The sequence below is a fragment of the Lepisosteus oculatus genome, chromosome 25, assembly GCF_040954835.1.
Source record: "Lepisosteus oculatus isolate fLepOcu1 chromosome 25, fLepOcu1.hap2, whole genome shotgun sequence".
NCBI classification, from domain to species: Eukaryota; Metazoa; Chordata; class Actinopteri; order Semionotiformes; family Lepisosteidae; genus Lepisosteus; species Lepisosteus oculatus.
In genome coordinates, this window is record NC_090720.1 from 8,696,705 (window position 1) to 8,715,085 (window position 18,381).

The window sequence follows — 18,381 nt, forward strand, 5'->3', positions numbered from 1 at the left end:
CAATCTCACACAAAAGAAAATAACCTTGACAATGAAAGTGATGGAAATTGTAAATTAAAGGAAATAGTGTACATGTCGAACAACCCTCATACATTATGATGGAAAGGCATCTCAGTCAAATGTTGTCAGCAAAGTGTCACCACTTCACACACATGCTGTAACTCCATAAAACACATTGAGTATATACAGTACTTCGATGTTTTTAGAGATTTTGTGGGATATGAGGAGCTGGTCAAAAACCCACACTACACAAAATAAAATAAACTGGTGCAAATCATGGACTACAGGGGCATTTACTCTATTGTTTCCAGCTGCGTCCACAAACTGGTTTGTGATTTTCACAGTACAACCCTGTTGATGACAAACGTTGATCAGTATCATGAATTTACCTATGTCATGTCTGTTCAATAACACGTCAGCTACTGTAACGTTTTAACCATTACCCTGATAATATCTTTGTTAATTTGTTATTGTTATAAGGTGCTTAATTTGTACCGGAGCTCACTGACTGCTTGTTTTAATTTCTGCAAAAGAACTTTGCTCCCTTCTCCTGAATACCTTAAAAATTGACTTGACTAACACAATACAGAACAGGACACGGAGCCTTGTACTCTGCTGCACTGAACACTGTACTGTAATCTAACACTGTAGATTGTCAGGAACTGAATGGGACAGATAGCGAATGGATATTGCATTCCATTGTTGCATGCTCAAATATTCAACAACACATTTCCTCAGAAACCATGAGCAAACTGTTTGCAAAGATAATATAGTGCACTCCTAAAAGCTAATTCTAGATGAGGCTAAAAAAAAGTGCCTTGATCGAGTTACACAGCTTTCAGTATTTTTTTAAACCAAAAATGTTTTGAAATATGGCTTTATAAAAAGAATGAAAAATACTAATACAATTCTATAAACTTAAATTAAAAAGATAACATTGTAATAAAAAATAATATGTTAATGTCAATATGGTTGACAGTAGGCTATATACAGTACGTAATGCATGTCTCTTTGATCTGCCCCTCCTGGGATTTGATCACAGTCATTGGCGAGCACAAACACAGGCCCATTCCCTAGACCATAGATGTGTGGTTGAGCAGAGATATGAGGCCATTTATCATGATCATGGGTCACTAAAATGCGTTCTGTTTGTTTTTTTGGTTTTGCCTTTCAGTACTGAAGGCATTTGTCATGTTATCTCAATTGGAAGTTCACGACAGGCCAAGATTACAAGATTAACTACAGTAAGTAAAATACTGCAGCCACATGCTGATGTAGAGACCAGGCCTACTATTCAGTTAGAATAAAATGTCATTAAAACTTTTAAGAATCTTTGCGTGCCTTGACCAAGGTAGCTTGGGCCTCTGTCTAAATGCAGAGGAATGTGGCTAAGAGGACACTCTGATAAGAGAAATCGTAAAGCTGTATCAAAGCTGAACAGTGTAATGATATATAACGCAGTTAGGCTCTAGCCAGTGTACAAGTACATCTGGGCATTATCTTAAAGTCACAGGCCATAGTCAATCATAAAAAGGTAGATCCTCAAATGAGGTACTGTACAAGAATTATACCTGATAGGATCTCAACCAATCGCCATATCGTATCTTAAATGTAAGGGCCCAACTCATTTTTTGCTTGTTAGCCTACTGGCTCTTCTAATCTTTCCAATTAAGTTGGCTATCTGACTTTTCTAACCATGTAACTGCAAGCAGTCCAAGTCAAGACTTTTCTCCAAAAAGCCAGAACAAGAGAGTGAGTCAGTACAGAATTCTGACTGAGATATTCTCTCTGAAAAAGAAAAAATCTTCTGTTCGCAAACCCATTGTTATTTTCGCCTGACCAACAAAATAAGACAGTTACATTCTTTCTTTTTGTTAACATCCAGAATATCCAAGCATATTCTGAACACAGCTACAGCTAGGATGAACCAAGTTCCTGTTTTGTCTACTTTTGCAACCGGACCCCAAGAAGACAAACTGTGCACAGACTGAAGTCAGGAATGTGCTACTTCGGCAGAACTGTGTAATTCCAATACAAGATGCTTAGCAAAGCAAGGCAAAACTCCTTCTTTCTCCTCTGTCTGCACCAGGACTCTCCCGCACAGAATATCTGCAAGTCAGACCACAGATCAATTCAAATAAGCTCTGTCTTAGCAGCGGGACATTGAACTCACTGTGGAAAATGGATTTTCTGAGTATAACCCTCATTAATCATATTATAATTCTCAACAGCTGAAGTGTTATTCCAAATGCACGTTTAATGTTTAGTTCACAATAGTAAATGCATATTTACTCATATCTGAGAATAAAGTGATTTAATCATACGAGACTAATAGAACCTACGAACTAGACTGTAACATGTTATAGTGGATGCATATTTCAGCTCTGAAGTTATTAGCTCTGACCTTTGTAGTTCCTGAGCAAACAATCAGACATTTGTTTCACAGCTGATTGTTTCACTGATATATATTCTATTACATTTACTGTTTATTATGTCTGTTTTGGTTTTGTATTATATAAATAATACATTGTATATTTAGAATCTGTGCATGTGACTGTAAATGATTTGATTGGTTACTAAAAGTCATCAATAACTCTCACAATTTACTGTTACAATATGTGATTGTTATAGTAAATTAAAACCTCACTATATCTAAACTGACAAGGTTCAGGGAGATAAGTAATCACTGTGATCTGATCACAGTTACAGTATTACATGTGTGTCATCCATATCAAGCTGTGACACATTAAATGAAAACTAACACCAGGACTTAATAACCATAATAACCATGTCTTTCTTGTAGAAATGTCTTCTCAAGGTTGAGGCACTGCAGCATTTCCAGACGGACAAGAATTTCTGATTGCATTGATGCATGAATGAATAGACACAATGTATCAGGCAACTTAAGTAACAAGGTTTCCAAGATTAGCTGTGATGGCAAGGGATTCGACACTGCCTTCAATAAAAGAAGTTTAAGACTTATTTTCATGACCTGCCGCTCCACACCAACCAGGGTAAGTGAGGTGAGCAGATTTTGATGAAACCACCAGTCACTTAAACCAACCAAACCTGCCAGAAGATGCTGATCCTCCAGCATGCTGGAAGGAATAACAAATCAAGTTTCACCTCTTAGGCCAACTGGTCTCCAAGTATCTCACCAAAACTGCTTGATCAGCTCCTGTATTCTTTTAGAGTGACAGCAAAATATTAAGGCCTCTGTGGTGTAATCTGAGAGGCACAAAAACCTAACAACTTGGAATTATCCAGTATACTTCTGATAATGTTCATGGAGGAATGTATAATAGGACTCATAGTACAAATAGTAAAAACTAATATTTCAATATGGTAAATTGTATACAAAATATACATTTTCTAAGATAAGCAAGGTAAATCTGTCATTGATGTATTCATATTTCTTAGGTATCACTTATGTATTGTACCATTGAATATATTGACAACATTATTTTTGTACTATCTTGTTCCATAGTATTTCTCAGATACATTGTCAAATGAATTATGGGAATTAATATCGATTACCTATTACTGAAAGGTTGAACAATAAAAACAGACTTCTAATTTGCTTTTTTCAAATGTAAAGTCAAAGACACCAATCCCACAGACATTTGTCTCACCTATGATTATTATGGCTTATCATTGTGAGTTTGGGACATTATGGCTTACTTCTGTCAGTAAAATGGACATATAATGTATGTCTTACAAGGAACGTCTTTCAGGGTCATGGTATACATCAAAAAAAGAATTAAAAGTTATTTGAGACAGTCAACTGGTCTGCACTGTGAAACAGCAAGAGATAATTAAAAATATGTTTTATTATGCCCAGAGAGTACAATATGAATAATATAATGTAAATTATCATACGGCTGTGTGAGAAGAGCTGCAATAATAGGAAGAACATACACATTTTATGAACGTGAGTTATTTTATTTACTTAAATCATTTCAAAGGCAGGAATTGCATTTCAGTCTTTATGAGAAGACATTCTGCGCTGTTACTGTGAATCCTTTGCAAGATTATAGCCTTTCAGACACAAACTTTTGGTTCAATAAACTCAATAATAAATTTGATGAAAAATATTCTAAGCAAGAAACACTGCAGGGCCAAAAAAAAAAAAAAGACCTTAAACTTAAGCGCATCTTGCTTTTCTAACGCATGAGCGCATATTGTATTGAAAACGGTGACGCAACCAGGGGAAATATCTTTCCCAAAAGGGGCACCAATTTCTTGCCTTATCCCCCCACCAATAGCTATAGTGCTTTCAATCCACTTTTTGCTGCTGTCAGCCCCTGGAACTTTCTTTATTGCACCCACTTTCTGCAAAGTACAGAAAAAATGTTCTGGGCTTTATGCACTGTAACGTCTGCATCTCAGCGGGCTGCATGCCTCATTTGCTTCGAATTATATTTCCTGGTGAGAAGCCTGTGTGCTTAAGAGTAATTCTGTCTAAATGGCACTGTTAGTGTAGAGATAGGAGAGTTTTTTTTTTGCTAACAAAAAGGAGAGGTAGACTAACTGTCAATGGTGATCAAAGGTTGCTATCTGGAGATATCTTGACTTATAAAGCTTTTGAAAGTAGATTAAACGCCTTTGTGTGCAGATCTGCTTTTCAGGATGCTTTGTCATACTGCAATACACTGGGTGCAAGTGTCTTTTTTTTCTCAGATCACTTAAAACAAGCAAAAATGCTTAACAAATACTGTATATCAAAGCCAATTGCCACTGTGATGTATTAAGTCCTTGCACCAGACTGTCACTCTGTGCACACAAACTACTAAAGCAATGCTTTATTTACGTTCCCTTACTGCAGGGGATTGGGCTGGCACACAGAGTCAATACCAGCCTGTTGTTTTAAGTGATGTTTATTGATTGAAGTTTTAGCCAAGCACACAGTAGTACTACCTGGAAATCAAGGATAACAGTGGAAGGAGTAGCACAGGTGAAACAGAAACACAGTGATTCTCTTCAGGATTTTAACAAGCCCTAGTCTCCCCCTGCTTAGTCCTTATCACACACCCCTATAGACAGACATTAAAAACCACCTCACTCTGTGCCTGCTGAACAATGCAAAACAACAAGCCTCTAAGAGATAAGATCACTTTATTAGCCATATACAATTTCTTGCACTAGGAATCTGTCTTTTCACATACACCAGCTTGCTCTCCATGAGACACACCATTTATACAGTGCCCCTGGAGCAGTTGGGGTTTAGGGCCTTGCTCAGGGGCCCAACGGAGTAGGATTCCTCTGCTGGCAGTGGGATTTAAACCGGCAACTTTCCAGCCACAGGCGCAGATCCTTAGCCACAGAGCCACCACTCTACCACTGCCTTGAATGAATTCATAAGAAAGTTTGGCTAATTTTACTTGCTGCCCTAACCACCAATCCCACAGACAATTCTTTATCTTGTAACAAAATAATTGCAAAAACATTTCTGAATCCATCAAGGAAGGGATACTTCTGTCGGATGCAATTTTCACCACTCAATATTTAAAGATTTTGTTTGTGCTTTAAAGTAAAAGGGCAACAATATTGTATGACAATTGACAATGATGTGCCTGTCAACAGATTTTTCTTGTTCTTTGATTACTTATTGAAAAATTATGTGTCAAATGTTTCCTGCCTGTTCCTGTTTCTTTTTATTTTTCATACTTCTTTTACTGTGTAAGTAAAAATAGCTTCTGTGAAGGTATCTGAGACATCTAATGATTGGGAAACTTGGAAACAAAATAGTGTTGTGCAAAGCTGGGAAAAAAATCTTTTGAAGACAGAGTGAAAATGTGTCGAGTAGGGAAGTTGCACTCAATTTGATCATTTTAATTTTTAGAATTGATTTGATATAATTTAATCTGTGTTGTTTTGTGACTTTGATGTTCAGTATATTAAAAGAGGATTCAAAAAGCAGCAAGTTCAAACGTTTAGACATTTAAAAACATCTGATGTCTAGCTGTCAGACCATTGAAAAAACATTCAAAACCACAACCCAGAAGACCCTAAAGCAGTTAAGTTAAAATTAAACTAGCAAATGTGGGTTTCACAATAAGCTAGCAGTTAGCAATAGCAATTACTGTGCCAGTCACTCTCTTACTTACCAACACTTTAATGTTCTAGTTTACCTGGATCCCATAGTTGTGTTTAAAAACACAGCCTGCTTATTCCTTAGTAAACCATCATCATGTCCTGATTCTACAAACACAACACTATCATCAAATATAGCCTGCAGGTTTACTCATGCTGCAATGTGTTTCTTTAACACCTGCACACACTGAAATAATAACAGTGCATTCTGTGTCTCTAGTTCTTTCATCTTCTTTGTTTGTCAGTTAAGATCCCCTTCTGTATTTCCCTTTAAATCAATTCTAATCTGTTTTATTATGAGCCTGTGCTCATTTAACATTCACATTTCTCCTTTTTTTTGGAAACAAAGTAAAACAAAGTTCTTCATTCCTCCAGCTGCCTCACTCCTTCAGATTTATCTGTAGGTGGATGTGGCCTCACACTAAGTTTGTTGTTTTTATTTTTGTAAATAGTACAGTATTTCAATTTTGTCCCGTGGCAAGTTTTAACAATCAAGGCTTTTAGGGAAGCATTAGTACAAGGTATATGCATTTAATTCCATTTTGAGGCAACTTTAAAAAGTGATCTTGTTCCAAAGCATCTGGTGCACAAGGGGCCATCTGGAGACCTGAGCGGAGTTGAGTGTGTGTTGGCGAGCCTGTGCATTTGTGAGGGGCTGAGTGACATTAGTACTTATGTATTGCTTCAGGTTTAAATTGATACAATATTCCTCACAAATCCCACAGCATCTGAGTTGAAATTCAACCTGATGCGAACACTGCAAGTCTTCTCAGCTCCTATCACCTGAAAGCTCCTCAAGCCCTCAATCATGCATTATTCAGACCCTCACGCACATATGCAGTCCAATCTTCATTCCAGAAGGGCCTTTGCAAAAACACCACCCCCAAGCGATCAGCATGCTTGCAAGTCACCCATTATTTTCAACTTTGGTACAGTATCTCCACAGACGGCATTTTATAGCCACTCTGTCATTCTGGAACCCTGGGAGAGCTGATATTGCATTAAGAGAGTCAGTGAGGTAAAGACGGGTTCTCGGCTCAGTATGCACAACATGCTTGCAGAACTATACGGCACTGGCCGTCACTGAGCTACCAATGAATTTTTTCCCCAAGATGGTAAGAGCACTGAGAGGAGATGAAGGCTAAGAATGATATCGACCCAGTCATCAAATCCAACCTTATAAATGATCAAAAAACCAAACATAAAAAATTCTCTAGCATTATCAAGGTGTACAACTTAATATACAACAAAATTAAGTCTACTGTATAATCCGTAGATCTATCAGCCCCTGTCCCAGAACGCCACTGTATTCACCTCTGTGTGTGCAGTTGTGCACAGAAATTCACACAGATGAAGCACGTCAATCTGCCAGCTGTCAGAAACAGTTACAATATATTTTATGACACGAGTTACAATTGCGAGCAGACCCCCAGGCAGGCTGATTTCAGAAGCTGATCAAGCCATTTCTTGAAAGAACGTGGAGAGGCAGTACCCAGGACCACTGCTTCGTGTGTAATTCCATTTCTGCTACTGTGCTAAATCCTTTCCTTCTAAGTGCTGTTCCCCTGCGGGGACAGAGCTGTTTGATGGCTGCCCATGTGGCAAGGCTCACTTCCTGGGGTGTTAGCGCTGTAGTGGTGCCTACCTGCGTGCTCAGGCTGGCGCCTTCGATGACAGTGACCCTGTTGCCACAGCTGGCCCACACTGAGTCCTCCAAGGCCAGCAGGGTGCGAATGGGCTCCGTACCAACGCTCACCTGTCGACAGGACCCTGGGTCCCACAGCTCCTCTGCACATAAACCAAAGATAAAATGACATTCATTCATTTGGAGATTTACAGTTCAAGATACAGTACTTTATTGCACAAATGCCCTAGGATTTCCAAATGTTTGTTTCTCCTACCAAATTAAATTTAAAAAATGAAAGGAGTTGTCCATACATATTGTTCAAGGTAGTTGAACAATTACCAATGCAATAGGTGATATTTTAGGGTGCCCAAGTGGCATACTGTATAACCCTCCCAGTACTGTGATACAAGAGAGGAATTGTCATATTTTAATGAAAGGCACAATTAAAATAAGACAATTGAGCTTGTAAATTGCTCATATCCTGATTGTCATCACTTAATTAATGTGTGCAGCAAACACATCACACTGATCAGCTCAGGTGGGTAGCTGCGTCAGCATGCGTAGTCTGCAAAGGAACAAGTAATAGGTTTATTCCATGCTGAAAAGAGAAGAAAGAAAAACACTGTTTTGGCTGTGAAGCCTTCTTCAGGTGTGAGCTAATCAGCTGCTCACTTTTCCTACCACTGATCACACTAAACTAACAGTTGATCACTGTGACTCACTAATTCCTTAGGTCAGTTTATTGATGAATGATTATTAATGAACAGAAGATAAATTCCAGCTCTCAAGTAATACTGCAGAATACAGCAGAAATGCAGCAGAAAGGAAACTTATAATACCTACGGTACAAATGAATTTGACCCTGTATGATCATTTGTATTCCATAACCCAAATACTACAGAGTGATTTTGTGCCACATCATTAAGTAAAAATGCAATTTTTAGTGAAGATGTAGTAGTTAATGTACAGTATGTTCTTGTTGCTTTCCTTTTAAGAGCAAGTTTAATATCTCCTCCTGTTTCAAAGTGTCCTGGGGATTGTGTGGCCATGTGCTCCCCCTGCAAATGCTGAGTGACTGACTGACTAGATGCCCACACCTTCACCTTCATGGCAGTCTGCACACGCAGGTTTCTGAACAATGCAATCAAGGTGTGGAGGAAAAGGGTTTTCATGTTCTGTGTATAGATATACAGCTCCCCAGCTCTCTGAGGATTGCTAGGGGATACATTAAGGAAGTAGATGTCCATATGAAAGTTACCTTGCACAATATACTGTAAGGAGGGCTGAAGCATTTCAGAAAAATGAAAATTGGGAAAAACATGAATATAATGCCGTCTTACCAAACCAGAAACATTTCTACCACACTCTTTCATCCTGATAAAAATAGACTCCCATATAAAGCCCATAAGCCAATACAAAATGCTGTTACCCACTAAACAGGATATCTGTTTGTTTATTTAGAAAATCTGCATTCTGCAGTACTTTCCAACATTATTCTATTTTTCTACATTGAAATGAAAATAAAGCCCTCCAACAGTGCCCTCCTAGAATCTTTTTAAGTTGTCTTTGTAGAAATTATTTTGTTCAGTGTCAGAAAACAAAAATGACCTTTTTCTACTCTTTTTTAATTATAGGACCCACATGATAGTCACTGTGCAAAGGTACGTTACATAAGCCTTTGCTTCAGAATGTGTTAATGGAACAGAATTAGGAAGGAAGTGCAGTGAGCCTTTTAATTAACATTTTGAGTTGTTTACTTCTGCTTTTGAAACATTAATAGCTTTACACTGCTTTGTGATTTCCCCATGTTAATTGCCCAGCCTAATTTAAATGTCAGTCTTCTTTCTTTTAAAATTGCAAGTTGTACAGACTGGCTCCTACAATTCACGCTTCAGAAACTTCTATCAGACTGCCACTGCAGTGAAAAGTGTCTTGCAGTAAGATTTCCTCTAATGTTCCCAACAAGGCACACCAGGCTCAATTGCCTTTTAAAATACTAAAACAAAAACCGTAAACTTTGGATACAATTCAAGTCACCCTGGATAAGGGTATTTACACAAAAAAAACGAGTACATGCATGAATACAAAAGGGTGTCAAAATAATAACAACAGGATTAATATCTAATCCTACATCTTGAATACCATCTAATCGAAGAACATATGATTATGTGATCACATTTGTACTCACAGTTTTATGGGTAAAATGCATGGTGGGAATAGCACACAACATAATTTTACTAAACTTAATTGAACAAGGAAAACAGTTCCTGCAAATTGTTGTCTTCTTTGAGGTGGACACAGTTGGTATATTTTACTGCTGTCAGTATGGGCAGGCTGTGCCTAGCTTTCTAGGGCTGCTATTCATGACACACTCTGTTTTCATTTGAAAGACATTGGTGTGAGGGCACAAATCAGGTATCCTCAGTTCAACAGGCAGTTTGAAAGGGATCATTGTTAGACTGGATTATGTTTCACACGGCAGGTGATACTTGATTATTGTCTGATGTTTGAACATGTCTCACTTTATATAAAATAAGAAATAAAAATCCCATCAATGACATTGCCTACTGTATATAATAGAGCCAGGTGCTCTTCAAATCAGATTTTAAAGGGCCCACATTCATTTATTGCTTATGTTTTGTTACTAATACTTCACAGGGTGATTAAAAATAATAAAGGCAAAATATTTCTACTCATTTACTCAGTTATAACAAATTGCATACAAACCTAATTTGCAAAGACATGCAATGGAGAAATTTAGATGTGAAATTTGGAAAAAAAACCTGTGAAGCCAGGTATGGAAGACTTGCATTTTCATAATTCTCTGATGCAGGTCATTCTATTCCACTCTATCTGAGATACTTTTACTGATATATCACTAAATTTATAAAGGGAATATTTAGCTTCCATTGTATGTTGTGTTTTCCCATGCTTCTGTAAGTGTATTCATTTTATGATTTTTCTGTGAAGGACTGGAAACCCACTTTTACAGTACTCAATACAGTGCTGTCACGGACTTTGGGATGTGCTCTGGGATTCTCTACCACCTACGCCTGATTATATGAAAAATACCATCGCTGTGATTCTCTTTCCCTTTAATATTTTTCCTGGGCACCATGTAAGAGCTAAGCATTAACCTGTTTGACATTGCGCCAGAATCAATCCGAGATTATGTTGTAAGATAACCAGCAGCCAAGTGAAGTGAAAATTATTGATATGGCACTCTTTCACGTTCTGAACCTCTCATTCTGAATCAATCCCAGATCAACTCAAAAATGCTATACCTGCTTTACATCCCCCCAAGCCAACAAATTTCTATGAATAAACTCCCACCATAAATGAGAAGTAAGACCAGACTCACTTTATCACGAACGAAGATATTGTAGTGCTCCAGTTTACTTCTCTTGCCTAGAGATGTGGCAGCTCAATTGGAAAACTATTTCACAAAGTGCTTCTTTAAAACTCCATCTACAGTGTACAGTAGTTTAGACTGAAGACAAGTTCATACACATCAACTCACAGATAAACTTCACGACAAAAGTTCCTAAACCCTGTAACATTGTAAGGATTATCGGTTAAATCAGAATATTACAGGCGGCACTGAGGCGCAGGGGTTGGTATAACTGCCTCACACGCTGGGGCGCTGTCTGTGTGGAGTTTGTATGTTCTCCCTGTGTTTGTGTGGGTTTCTTCTGGGGGCTCCAGTTTCCTCCTACAGCCCAAAGACTGGTGGCTGGAAAAATTGGCTGCGGTGTGAGTGTGCGCATGTCTGTTTCTGTGTGTGCCCAGCAACTGGAAGAGATCGCCGTCTCGTCCGGGGTGTACCCTGCCTTGCGCCTGTTGCTTGCTGGCATAGGCTCCAGCTCTCCTGTATTGGATAGAGCAGTTAGAAAATAAATGAATAAATGGAAAACCCAAAATAAAAAGAGACAAACTCACCGCCGTTCTTACGGCTATAAACAGCTACCGTCCCATCTATCAGCCCAGCAAACAGGAAGTTGGCAGAATGTTTCAGGCACAGAACTGGACACCTCTCTGGGCTATGGAAGATCAGCAAGCACTGGGCGGCTGTGTCCACACTGCCATAAATGAGGATGCTGGGAATAGGAATTTCAAAGAAGACAGTTGAGGAGGCATGTTTCTGCATGACGTAACGTTTTGGGTACCACGTTCTCAGTCTTCACTAAAACAAAGTATCAGCTTGTTTGGATGTTTTAATTTGAAGAGTTAATGAAAATGAAATTGTTATTTCCATTGATTTTAAAAAGATATATGTTACTTATATTAATGAGGGAAGCTTTCTTAAGATATTTTACAAAAAAACATTTCAAGGCAGTGCTTGATGAGGCAAAGCTTCATTATGCGATAATTTATAAGATTCATTGATTAACAATTGCTTAAAAACTCCCTCTACTTCCATTTACTCAATATCATATTTCAGTGCTAAATATATTTCACATAAATGTTAACACAAAGTAGAATAAGTTGCCAACAAACATTATTAATGTTGTATTTTTTGTATTCAGCACATGGGTTTGTGAACAGTACAGCTATTGGCAGCGATTTGTTCTGCATTTTGTTTTTTCTGTGCTTGCAGTTTCAATTTTTCTACTTCTGGCAGCGGTTTTTGGCCTCTCCCTAAGCTTTTAAAATACATAACTCGGCAAGATATTGTCAGAACAACTTCAAAATGCTTCAAAGTGATTATTGACGAATCTGCAATGTAGACAGTTTCTTCAGTCTTTCTGCTCTGCAGCCCTGGTTGCTATCATGCTAACTTAGATTAACATGTGCTGGCTGCACCCATGCAGAAATTGGAACTATCTGGCAGTCCAACAAGATACAGTGCGTTTTATCTGTGAAAGCGGACAGCTTTAGAAAACAAGCTTGATTGCTTCTGTTTCGCTCAAAAAATGAGAACTGCGCTGTTGCTGAGTGCCCTCTGGTTGCTGTAACTGAAGTGTTAACAGTGTTAATGACACAAATACCATTGCAGTCCTGCTCCCTTTAATGCTGAAACAGTAATGTAAAACAAACAGTAAAAATTAACGCCTTTTAAGGTACAGCTCTTTGTTATTCATTCGTTAAGTCTTTATTTGGTATATGTACAGTATATGTATCTTTGGTCCTTTGTGGTTTGTGATGATGAGCTTCAAGCTCATGCTTAGTTGCTACTGTTTATGTGCTATATACAGTAAAAGACATATGGAACACATGCTTGCATGTCAGTCCCTCGCCAGGCTGTGCCCAGGTTAGAGTAGGAATGCAAGCTTGGGAGGAGGCTTGTAAGATCGCTCACCTGCCATCCCTCAGCCCTGCGCAGATGGTGTTTCCCACCCCGCTCATCCGCTCGCCTGCCCTGGGCTCAGCGTCCTCCGGAGGGCTGGGCTCAGTCACGTACTCCAGGCACAGGACCGGCGCCCCCACCTGGAAGGACTTGACCGCCCGCGGCGTGGGTCTGTTCAGGGAGAAGATGTCCACCTGGCCTTGACTCGAGTCGCTCCCACTGGCCACCTGCATGCAGGGAGAGAGAGAGGGGGAGAAACACACTGCACTAACTGTATGATCTGTTACACACTGCCACTAGCAGGTTTTAGCATCTGATACACTTTACCGCTGCAATTTAATTTACAGTATGCTTGGAAGATACTTATCTTCCTTTTTATTGCAATTTTGTTTCCTATGTGCTGCTGTTTCTCCTTTCTAATTCATAGCTCTAGCTATAACTACTGTACTTCCTAAGAAAACATTTTGTTGGACAGTGAATGAGAAAAAGGTGAAATGCCTAAGTCCAGCCACCAGACAAATTGTAACATGAGATGTAACAGATTAAGCACATAACCCATTGTTTCAAATGTTTTTTTCACTTGTGATCATCCATCAAAGAAGACTTTAAAGAGTAAATCATTTCCATTGTGATTTGATTATCACGCATCGTGGCTGATGTGGAGTTTGTATGTACTTAGAATGAGAAACCCAGTTTAAAAGTATTAAGGTCTGAGTCCAGCCCTGGAGAAAAGGGAGCACTTTTGTCATCAATAGTGTATTTCCAGTGCATGTACAGTATATCATACAGTGGCAAGAGAAGAGAATATACACTGTAGGCTGAAAGCATCTTCATATTCAGGCTAGAAAAGTGATTTGCCGAAATCAAGGCTTCAAGGCATCAATATTGCTTTTCCAAGACACTTTCAGATCATTACTAGAGATTCAATTATGTTACTGAAAAAATATGGATTTTTGAATTGCCATAAAATACAATGCAACATTACTTTTGTTACCTGTGACCTATAGAAATAATTGGAGTACAAATGAAATAAGTGCAAAGGTACAGGTTTAAAACTTCTTCAATATTCAAAAAGACCAATAGACTCTTATAAAGTATGATGGAGTTTGCAATACCAACATCTCTTAGAAATTATGTCAATATCATGCCATGTGGACCACAGAAAGGGGTTGTACCCAATATCTTCGTAAACTATGGTTTTTAAACCAGGGACTGACTGATACCTTCATATGAGCAAACTAAAATAAAATATTGTTAATATTTAGAGAACAGTACTAAATTGACCAGAGTTGGGAAACAGGTCCCAAAAACCCCATTACTAAAAGCTGAGAGAGGATTTTAATTCTGTGCTTATCTTTTGTGAGATGTGTTCAGGCCTTCCAAGGATTTTCTCTCTGGACTCAGACTCTCCTCAGACCTCAGTCTGGGATTCACTGCTGTACAAGATGAGCAATTTTCCAGGCCACATAAATTATTTCAGAATCTAGGTGTACTGTGTTAGCGCTAGGTGAATTTAACATGGGAGGCAGGTCCGTTGAATGAAGAAACTTCCAAATATAGTCACTGCTCTGTCATTTACATGTGATCATGCACTAGCTTTGGAAACTGTCAATGCACAGGGTCAGGGATTTTTGAAGGTATCAGATACAAAGGGATTTACAGGCAGGGTGACAGCTGTGCAGGGAGTCACAGGTACAACCAGACAAGTCTTGTAGTGGCTGAGTTTGAACAGAGAACATGAAACCCCTTTTTTCCCTCCCTGTTGCACATTGTTGCTTGATGACAACATTCTCTCACACAGGACGGTATCATCACTGCATGTTACAGAAGATTTCTGCTGCTCAGAGAGGTTTACCATCACCATCAGCATGGCTGGTGGTTTTATCCAACCATATATATGGAGGGTTTTATTACTTATTTGTCATTTCATATGAAAATTTGGATAACCATTTAAAGTATACAGTTATGTTTTCTGGATATTTATTCTGGCAATATGGGTAATGTAACTTGCTGAAGAGTACAGCAGCAGAGTCCACCCTTGGATTTTAAGTGCTCTACACTGCCACTGTTTACACTGGTATGTTAGAAATTGTAAGAATTTCTTATTAACTCAGATTCTGTAATTGATCTATCTGATCATTTAAGCAGGTCCTCCCAAGATTAATATTGCCATACTACAGCCAGCCAGTCTGAACATTATAAAATCTATTCACTAGGTACAATCTTTCATATGCCTGGTGTACTGTGCTGTAGCACAGGAGATGAGACACAAATCCACCATCAGCTCGTGCTATAGTGAGTCATCACCCTGCACAGTTTTACATTAAAAAATAAAAAAATTCACATGGTAAATAAAAGTGATCCATAGCTTCTCCAGTCTATTTTGAGGTTTAATAAAACTAGAATCAAGCATTAATCTTTATCCTTGCAAAAAACAAGACAGTAGGCTCTCTGCATTTTGATACAATTCCCATTGGAACACATTTTTTACAGTGCTTCTCAAATCATGACATTTATGTAATCACCCTTTTTGTAGGAAATGGCATTTCACATTTTACATTTTTTGATTACTCCAGATGGCAGCACAGTAGTGCAGTGGTTAGCATTGCTGTCTTGCAGTGCTGGAGTCCTGGGTTCAATTTGTGGGGTGCTGTCTGCGTTGAGTTTGTATGAGCTTTCTGAGTCCATGTGGGTTTTCTCCAAGTGATTCACTTTCCACCCACAGTCAGAAGACACACTGGTAGGGAAAGTGGGTTCTAGGAAAATTGGCCCTGGTGCCAGTGTGTGCCCTGCAATGGACTGGCGTCCCATCCAGGTTGTACCCTGACTTTTGTGCCCATTGCTTGCGGGGTTAGGCTCTGGCTCCCCCATGTCCACGTTTTGGATAAAGTGGACAGAAAATAGATGAGCAAACTGGATGGATGAATAACTCCAGATTCCAGAATCTCCAGTTACAGCTATCTGCAATCTTTTTTTATTCAAAAGAGCTAGCTACAGTAGATAACGGTAATTTTAATGGGTAAGGGATTCCTGCTGTCTCCACTTACTGAGCTGTGCTGCCTGATGAGAAACCCAGACACCTTCATATGTGTAATAGTAAGTTTGTATTGTAGGCTGATGTTGGTGGAAGCCTATCTAGATACCAAGCACAATGCACTTGAGCCTCTGCTGCTTTCTAAAGAGCCACTCTGTCGAGTTTGTACTTCTGTTGGCAAATGAATGAAGGCATTCCTGCAAACATATTTATCTTCTAAAAGATGCTGTTGCAAATCCATCCATTTTGTAACTGCTTCATCCATTTGAGGGTCTCAGCAGAGCTGGGATCTATTCCAGAAAGCAACAGGTGCAAGGTGAGATACATCCTGGACAGGGTGCTAGTCAATTGCAGGGTACACACACACACTCACACTGTATGCTCTACCAGTACGTCTTTGGGCTGTGGGAGTGAACCAAAGATACCAGATGAAACCCATGTAAACAAGGGGAAAACAAACAAATTTCAGGCAGATAGCACCCCAGGTCTAGAGTTGAACCCAGTGCCCCAGAACTGTGAAGCAGCATGCTAACCACTGCACTGTGCTGCACTGTCACCACAACCCTGTAGTTTCTATTCTACAGAAGGAAAGAAAGAACTTTTTTTCTGAAACTGAAAACATAACAAAGTGTGTGTCATATTTGGTAAAAAAAGGTTAAAATAAAGCCGATGAAAACAGAACTGAAACAGCATTGTAGAGACTGGGAAGGGGAGTGCATGTGTGTGAATACAGTATATGCTTTTCAGTCCGTGGTTAGTGCCATCAAAGATTTGAGAAGCTTGTCATTTGGGTTCATTCTTTGAAGATGGTGCAATCAGAACCAGAAATTATTTTCTTTCTTGTAGGTTTTCCATTTATGACAAAGAACTTTCTTACAGTTTTTTGTCTTGTGAACATGAAGTTTGATGTGTAGAACCAATTGTCTATCATCGTCTATCGGTTTAAGAGAAGGACAGAATATGGATCTACAAACAACATCCATATTTCTACATAACTTCACAACCCTTAGCTTGAAGTACAGTACACGATATTATTTTAATACTGTCATTTGATTTAGATCATTTTATCATTATTAGGTTCATACACAATAATTTATCTGGCAAATGATAAAACAAAGCATCTTAAAGTGTTTTGCTTGTGTCTTTCCCCATAAAGGCAACATACTGTAATTACAAATAATTAGCAGTCATTTAAAAAGATGCATAACAAGATTTGCCAAGATGACAACTGGGAAGAGATAGGGAGCAAAATTAATTTGGTGGCCAGTTTTTATCATGTTCATCTGGTAATGGAATTGTAACAGTTACTCTCTTGATCATTAAGGTATTACACATTGAGGTCCTGTAGAATGGCAATATGCAACCTTCAAATATTAAATACTTATGAGGTTAGGTTAATGTTAGGATTAGTTTTAGTGTTCAAAATTCTAAATGACCAAATATCAATTGAACATTTATTTTTAAAACTTAAGAGTCATTAAATGCACAAATACTGTGAGGTACCGATTCAAACTTTCCCTGTGTAACTCTTTTACAACTTGAGAGTTTTAATTTCCAACAGCATTTATACATTGGTGTCAGCTTTTATAAATAGGAACATCCTCAAGTCTTCCTGTCACATTTTAAACCTTTTTTTATCTTTTACAACTACACTGGACAAAAATCTTTATTACAGAACTCACTCAGTGTAGCAGTCTACAGTAGGTGGCCAACAAATCCCACTAGAGCACCTAACCAGGTCATTACTTCTCTCAGCCGATGGACAGCAACTTACTAAATGAGGGATTCAAACAAAAAGTTGAAAGAAGAAAGATGGACTCACCCAGAGGTAGCCTTGGGGCAGGGAGGTGCTGGCCGCTGAGAATCCCAGCAGAGCGCACTGGACTGGGTTGTGAAGAGCAGCTTCTAGCTAAAAATGGAAGAGAAACTTAAGTTGAATGTGAAGCGAATCTGAATGAATGTGTGAGTGTGAAAGCTGCTCTGATGTGATCTGAGCAAGCTGGTGACTCGGGTAGCGATAAAAACACAAGAAAATGGCAACAAGGAGAAGCCGATGCAGCGGATGGCTTCCTCTGCATTGTGTCCAATGAACACCTAGGCACACCAGGTAGAGGTCTGCGATTTTATTTCCTTATAGAACATAAAACACGTGGGCGTTACACATGCTAAATGTCTCTCTCTGTCTCCCGATTGGCGTCTGAGGAATCACCAGAAAAACGTGACGCCTATGATGCCCAGGGTGCACCTTAATTGACGCCCCACCAACAACAAAATCCCAAGGTATGTCGCAAAGCCAACTATATACTGTACATAAAAACTGAACTAATTTTGGGGAAGTTC

The 18,381-nt window shown here is 38.8% G+C and overlaps 1 protein-coding gene across 3 annotated transcripts in view; it reads right to left on the reverse strand.

Moving 5' to 3' along the window:
- LOC102696094 (rho guanine nucleotide exchange factor 10-like protein) overlaps positions 1-18,381 on the reverse strand; it is a 139,643-nt gene that overhangs the window by 15,073 nt on the left and 106,189 nt on the right. For all 3 annotated transcript variants that reach the window (XM_015337206.2, XM_069183649.1, XM_069183648.1), the window contains 4 exons: positions 17,864-17,950; positions 13,020-13,234; positions 11,660-11,817; positions 7,739-7,881 (listed from right to left, as the gene is read on the reverse strand). In XM_015337206.2, the coding sequence (XP_015192692.2) occupies positions 7,739-7,881; positions 11,660-11,817; positions 13,020-13,234; positions 17,864-17,950 (603 nt within the window). The remainder of the gene's footprint in view (positions 1-7,738; positions 7,882-11,659; positions 11,818-13,019; positions 13,235-17,863; positions 17,951-18,381) is intronic.